Source organism: Desmodus rotundus, chromosome 5 (genome assembly GCF_022682495.2).
Source record: "Desmodus rotundus isolate HL8 chromosome 5, HLdesRot8A.1, whole genome shotgun sequence".
NCBI classification, from domain to species: Eukaryota; Metazoa; Chordata; class Mammalia; order Chiroptera; family Phyllostomidae; genus Desmodus; species Desmodus rotundus.
The window spans coordinates 9,531,803-9,539,454 of NC_071391.1; the positions used below are offsets into that span (position 1 = coordinate 9,531,803).

Genomic DNA, 7,652 nt, shown 5'->3' on the forward strand with positions numbered 1-7,652 from the left:
GAAAAAGGTTCCTTACCAATCTCATCACAGCAGTTGCTTTCCAAGGTAAGCCAAGGTCAAACAGCTGAAGCCTTTTTTCCCTTCTAGTCCCTTGCTTCTTCCTTTCCTTTCTCCACACCTTTCCCCTCTTCCCTGGTCTCATCCTGTTTCCAGCCACTCCGTGACCAGGGACAAGAGAGCCTGTAAACAAAACAGGAGACAGACGGTGCCCTAGAATCAGGACATCAGCCATTCTCCAGGCCTGCCCATCCTCACTCTCAGTTTACTTCTGAATATTCCTCATACCACAAGTCTAAGCTAATATTTTGGCAGGAAACATGGATCCAGCTAGACAAGAGAACAATCAGCTGTTAATTGTAGAGTTAGCATGAAAAATTGTTTAAACCCTTTGCCATTGATGTTCTATTCAATTAATCAAATATTTATTTATGTGTACAAGGGGCCATGGCAGGCTGGGTGGGCCAGAGGGGATGAAAACAGTCTCTGTCCCAAGGGGCTTAGGACCCTCTTTGGAGCTGGGTGGTTGTCCAACAAATCGTGTGGTAATCAACCAAAACTCCAGTGCTTTGAGAAAGCAGAGAAGGGAGGACTTACTTATAATCGGGGTCAATGACAAAGACTTCTAATAGGAGGCAGAGATATATCTGTCTGCATGTAAATATATAAATGTGAATTTCAATTAAATCACTATCGAAAGGTAAACTCACGAAGGCATTACATGATGCAGTTCAGAACTCTGGACTTAATATCAGCCAGACTAAGGTTTAATTCCACTTCCAACACTTACCAGTTATGTGAGTTTGGAAGTAGTTATGTTATTTTATTATTATTACTATTTTATAGTAATAGCTCTCCAGTCCCCATCTAAAAGCTACTGTATTTTAGGAGCAGACAGTAGCCAGAAAAAGGAGACCAAGTGTAACATAGACTAACAGCTGCAAAAAATCTAATGAAAAAGCAAAATGCTCTGTTTGCATATTTTATACTGTGGGGCATTGTTTATGAAAGTGACAAACTGGGAACGAGAGAGTGGAGTATTTTCATCTGTACAGTTACTCCTTATGTAAAATGAGGAAAATAATAGCACAAAACCAATGAGTTGGTGTGAGAAGTAAATGAGTTAACCACAAGTGAAACCCTTGGAGCAGTGCCTGGGATATAGTGAACTATTATTATGATTAATACCATGTAATTATATGTGCATAGAAAATGTCAGGAAATCTCCATAGAGTCTATATTCTTGGGAATGAAATAAGAAGACAAGGAATGAGGGATTTATATTTTTTACTTTATACTGTTCTCTTTTTCATTTTTAAATATTGAATAAATACAATCTTAAGAACTATGCTAGCAGACACATCATAATTTGTTTTGTATGTTGTGAACAAGTAGGGAAATTCAAGCTCTGGGTGCATGAGCTTTGATTCTGACCTCTACTAATCGGGTTATTTTGGTCAATATTAGGCTTCCCAAGCCTGGGTTTTCTCATCTGTAAAGTGGGCACACTAGCATCTATCTAGCAGGATTAAATGCTAGTATATAATGGAAAGGTCAAGCATGGGCCTTACACAAAGTACATTCTCAGTATATATATATATTTTTTTCCTACTTTTATGTTGTCAGGGCCCAGGGCAGAATGCCCCAAGATATGCCACAATAGCATATTGATTATTTCAAATTGAAGTGATTTGAGAAGCAGCAAGAGCAGGAGGAGCTCTCTGATTCTCTTGTGTCTCTCTAATCGCATGATAGGTGCCCTCTCTGCTCCTGAGGGCTGATAGACAACCTGATCACAACAGTCAAAAAATCCATCCCTGTCTGGTGGGGCTCAGTGGACTGAGCTCAGGACTGCAAACCAAAGGGTCGCCCGTTTGATTCTCAGCCAGGGCACATGCCTGTGTTGTGGGCCAGGTCCCCAGTAGGGGGCACGCTAGAGGCAATCACACATTGCCTTTTCTCTCCCTCTCTCCCTCCTTTCCCCTCTGACTAAAAATAAATAAATAAAATCTTTAAAAAAAAACCTTAAGAAAAAAAAATCCAGAGTGCAGATTCATTAATAAATGCTCTTTGAAGTTCAGTTGAGCTTTCAACATAGGTGTCCCGGCTTCACATCTGGGACTTATCCCATTTTACTGGTACAGATTTTTTAAAACATACAAGAATGAGCTAAACTAATGCCAATGTTGCTATAATAATGCATTCTTAAAAGAATAACTTATTATTTACTAATCATTTTTCTTTCGTAATATGTGCATTATGACCAATTCTGGTTATTTTAGGGTTCTGGTTACTTGCGAACTTATTAGATTCTACTTGAGCACTCTTCCTCCTCTTTTACAAATATGCTGACTTTTGAAAAACAAAAGACTTGGAGAGTCTATCTCCATAACCAAAAAAGATGTATTTTTATGCATGATACTATTTATATACAAATAAATACATAAAACTTTTATTATACTAAAAAAATCCAAAGTCAGAGTCAGAAAACTGTATAAACACACCTTGTAGTATTTATTCACTTACCACCTAAGCTCAGACCTTGCTTAGACTCCTTTCTAATGAGCACTAACTTTGCCCTGTCAGCTTCTCACAAGCTTATCGTCTCTTTATCTGAAAAAGTACAAGAGGGTGCCTAGTTCGATCATTTGTTTGAGCTTCATTTCATGATCTCTGCATCATATTGTGATTTTCCCATGCACATGTGTTAAATCCAGTCTTAAATTGCTCCTGTTAATCTAGTCTTGTGTCATTGTTATTATTGTATTACTAGTCCAGCTGTAAGAACTACAGAAGGAATTCTCCCCCTTCCTGATGATAACACCCCCAATTTCCTGCCACACATCTGGGTGTCATTGGCTTCTCTTCTTTCGTCACCGGGGTAAATTCAAGCTGACGTCAATGGAGAATACCACCGAGGTGACAGAGTTCATCCTCTTGGGATTAACAGATGACCCCAATCTTCAGGTTCCCCTCCTCCTGGTGTTTTTGTTCATCTACCTCATCACTCTGATTGGGAATGGGGGGATGATGGTGATCATCCACTCAGACTCCCGCCTCCACACTCCAATGTACTTCTTCCTCAGTAACCTGTCCTTTGTGGACCTGGGGTACTCATCAGCCGTAGCCCCTAAGGTGGTGGCTGCATTGCAGTCAGGGAACAAAGTCATCTCCTACAATGGCTGTGCTGCTCAGTTCTTTTTCTTTGCGGGTTTTGCCACTGTCGAGTGCTACCTCTTGGCCTCCATGGCCTACGACCGCCATGCAGCGATCTGCAGGCCTCTTCACTACACCAGCACCATGACGACCCGTGTGTGTGCCCTCCTGACCATAGGCTCCTACGTTTGCGGCTTCCTCAATGCGTCCATCCACTCGGCAGATACCTTTAGACTCTCCTTCTGTGGTTCTAATGAGATTAATCATTTTTTCTGTGACATGCCCCCACTCCTGGCTCTCTCATGCTCCAACACACACATCAGTGAGTTGGTTGTCTTCTGTCTCGTTGGCTTCAACGTCTTTTTCACCTTCCTGGTCATCTTCATCTCTTACCTCTTCATATACATCACCATTCAAAGGATGCGTTCTGCTGAAGGACGGAAGAAAGCCTTCTCCACCTGTGCGTCCCATCTCACAGCAGTGTCCATCTTCTATGGCTCGATCATCTTCATGTACTTACAGCCTGGCTCCAACAAGTCTATGGACAAAATAGCATCTGTGTTCTACTCTGTGGTGATTCCCATGCTGAACCCCTTGATCTACAGCCTTAGGAACAAAGAAGTGAAAAATGCTCTCTGGAAAATACTCAACAAACTTTATTCCTAGTCTTCAGGCTCAAGAAGGAAGTAGGTGGGTAACTGTGGGGTAAACCTTTCAGACCTAGATGACTTCACAACTTTTGAGGTTTGGCAGATTCAGTTTTTTTCTTCTTCAAAAACAGTGGTTACTTCTGCTATTAAGAGAAGTTGTAAAAGCAGCACTTTGAAATGTCTCATTCAGGAAGATGACCTTATTTTTGGTGAATGACAGCATAGGGTGTTTGCGTTCGTCTTGCATTTGTTTCTTGACATGGTTTAGAGCAAAAAATGAAAACATAAAAGGAATGCACTGAACTTCCCCTCCTTATTTTTTGTGGGAAATGTCCACTCATTATTAAAATTTGATGTCAGGATGACATCTTCCTCATATACTATTTATCAACTGGAATGAACAGTGTGATGCTTTTTGTTTCTTTGATTCATGGATTTGAAAGTAAAGTTTCTAATGCTGACAAATGTTTCAAGGTTCTGTTTTAAAAAACATTTTATTATTTTATTTTCAGAGACAGGGAGGGAGAAAGAGAGGAAGAGAAACATCACTGTGTGGTTGCCTTTCACACTCCCCCAGCTGGGGACCTGGCCTGCAACCCAGTCATGTGCTCTGACTGGGAATCAAACCTGTGACCCTTTGGTTTATAGGCCAGTGCTCAATTCACTAAGCCACACAAGCCAAGTCTCAACATTCTTAATAATGTCTTACACAAGGTTGTAATTTAAAGAACAGAGCACTGGACTAAGAGTCAGGTGACCCAGTAATAAAGCCTTCCAACCTTCAGCCCTAACAAGGGGTGGTTCAGGGGTTTAGGTGTTGTCCCACAAAGCAAAAGGTCACCAGTCAGATTCCTGATCATGGCACATGGCTGGGTTGTGGGTTCTGTCCTTGATTGGGGCACATACGATAGGCAACTGATCAATGTTTCTCTCTCACATCAATGTTTTTCTCCCTCTCTTGTTCCCCCTCTCCACTCTCTCTAAAAGTAAATTTTAAAAAATCTTTAAAACCTTCCATCCCCCACCTTCTGTGCCTACCCATATGCCACTCACTCCCTAGTTGTGCCTCATGAATTCTCCATCTCCTTCCATTAAAGTATCGGGAGAAATTCATTAGAAAACAATAAACCACCTAGTGTATGTAACAGTTTTAACAGATAAATTGTTTGAACTTTAACCTGAATAAACATACCTTTTTTAAAAGAGCCTATACTCTGTTCTATGCTTTTAGCCTTTTTCTAACATAACTACAATACCTGCAGAAGGTATGGAGAAAAAAAAAAACATTTTCCCCCAAGGGCTATGAAAGAGGATATTTGTCTTCTGAATTAAATGCTTGCATTTCTCAGCACCCTTAAGTTTGGTGAATCTAGTGTGAATCCACATAATAGCTCTCTGTGCCCTCTTTGATTCTGTTTTTTCAATAATTCATTTCACCTCTGGATCCCTGTTGCTTTTTGATGTCCTGTAATTATATGCTCCCAGATTTAAAAAGCGTGTGGAAATTGACTTCTTAAGATAGGAATGGCACAGTGACACACACGCAAGTCCACCGTCAGGTGTTGTTTCATGTGCTAGAGGGTGTGAGCAAATGCGTGTACGTAGGAGGGGAGTGGAGATTAATTTTTCTTCTCACATATCAACTGCCTGTTGGTGTTCATAGCTACAATTAGTCTAAGTCACCCCATATTTCATGATTTTGAGATCATGCACAAAAAAGATTATTTATTTTAAATGTGAAAACTAGAAATCCTAGTGGGCTAAATCAAGGAAATTAGTTTTGAGATGACCAAATTCCATTATGCATTTATTTACAATAGCCAAGAGCTGGAAACAGCTTAAGGGCCCATCAGTAAATGAGTGGATCAAAAAAATGTGGTACATTTATACAATGGAATACTACACTGCAGAAAGAAAGAAGGAACTCCTATCCTTCGAGACAGCATGGATGGAACTGGAGAGCATTATGCTAAGTGGATAAGCCAGGTGGTGAAAGACAAATACCATATGATCTCACCCATAAGTGGAGCTTAATCAACAAAACAAGTGAGCAAAACAGAACCAGAGACATGGACATAAAGAACAAACTGACAGTGACCTGAGGGAAGAAGGGAGGGGGATAAGATGGGAAATAAGAGGAAGGGACAAGAAAGGGACATGAATAGAGGACTCATGGACATGGACAATGGGGGGGGATTGACTGTGGGAGTGGGGGGGCAGGGTAGGGGTGAGCAATAGGGAAAAAGGCAAGACAACTGTAACTGAACAACAATAAATACAAAAAATAAAAATACATTAAAAAAAATTCCACTATGCACAGGGCAGCCTCTGTCTGAGAAGGGTTGATCATGAGTCTTGTGGAGAGAAGAGTAAGGAAAAAATTTTGGAACATGAGGTTGACCTATAGGAGAAGCTTTTTTTTTGGCATGTGGCTGCTATCTCCTAAGAGATCAACTTCTTATTCTGGATCCCAGGTGGTGACCACCTAGACCTGCCTCATCAATTTTCCTGCCTCCCCCTTTAGCAATGGGGCCCACCCAGCAACTCACATAGAAGAACAGCCTTTGAAGGCCAGGATCCATGTCAGGTAGGAGTCCCTCTCAGTGACTTACAGAAGTTACAACACTCAAGGCTGCCCCATTTTAGAGATTTGGGAAGCAGCTATCCAAGTGTTGAGCGTATTCTAGTTTTAGCTCAATTTCTTTTACTATTTGGTTAATATAACTGACTCCCCCTTTCCTGCTCCTTCTTTTCTACTTCCTTTATTCCTTCTCCTCCTTCTCTTTTTTTCCTCCTCAATCTCTTTCTATCTTCAGCCCAGATTAACTATTTACCTCACCACTAAGCCATTAGGTCCCTATAAGAAATTAAAGTCTTTAGTTTGCATATTATAATTGTGACATTACATAGTAAGTTGTTTTCCCAGGCATGTTTCTTTCTGCTCTTAGTTCAAACAGAAAAGTATGTGGATCTTCTAAGAGTTAAATGTCTAATGCCCGCATATTTCTATCTTCTTTTTTTGATTTTTTAAATTGTATTTCTTCCATTACCATTTAGTCCCCTTATACCTCCTTCCCCACACCACAATCACCACACTGTTGTCCATGTCCATGAATCCTTTGTCCTTTTGGCTCAATCCCTCCCACATATTTCTACTTTCTGATGAAGTCATCACACACTCATATTACAGTTGACTGCAAAGGAGTGTGAAAGAGAGTACTAGCTCTAGTATCAGAAATGGATGAAAATCCTTACTCTTCATATCAGGGTGTGACCTCAAAAACTCATTTAATCTCTCTGAACTCAACACGCAGGGCACTATGAAGATACATGAAAAAAAGGATGTGAACAAGTTCATCCTAATGAATGTGTGTCTGATACTGTTGAGATTCCTGGCATAGCTCTCACTTATCTGTCCTTGTACTTATCACTTTCTGCCCCAGAGGACCCTCACTCTCTCCACTGCCTCTAAGTTCAAGCCTTTATTTTCAACCATTGTTTAACTTCCTTTCCTCCAGGCTCCCAGGTCTACAGCAGACACATTTCAAGCTGACATTACACATGGATCCATTTACAGAAGCTACGCAAGGGGAGATGTCTTATCTCCAGCAAGACATCAATTTACAGAATACACATTACTGTGGGGAGCTTTTCCACTTTCACATGGGAAATCTGTCAAATGGAGATGAAATGTCCATTTGGCTATTGACAATACCCACGCTCTCCTTGTAGAAATGGTCTGATGAATGAGAGACACTGTGAGTAAGGCCTGTAGATCAAGGTAATTCAGTAGAAGTATAGGAAGACTTCCTTCCTGAAATGTCCAAAATAGAAAATTAAAAAACATAA

The 7,652-nt window shown here is 40.6% G+C and overlaps 1 protein-coding gene across 1 annotated transcript; it reads left to right on the forward strand.

Moving 5' to 3' along the window:
* OR5B21 (olfactory receptor family 5 subfamily B member 21) lies at positions 1-5,159 on the forward strand. Its single transcript, XM_024559142.3, has 2 exons — positions 1-45; positions 2,771-5,159. The coding sequence occupies exon 2, from the start codon at positions 2,812-2,814 to the stop codon at positions 3,817-3,819; it is 1,008 nt and encodes a 335-aa protein (XP_024414910.2). The 5' UTR covers positions 1-45; positions 2,771-2,811; the 3' UTR covers positions 3,820-5,159.
* The last annotated feature ends 2,493 nt before the right edge of the window (positions 5,160-7,652 follow it).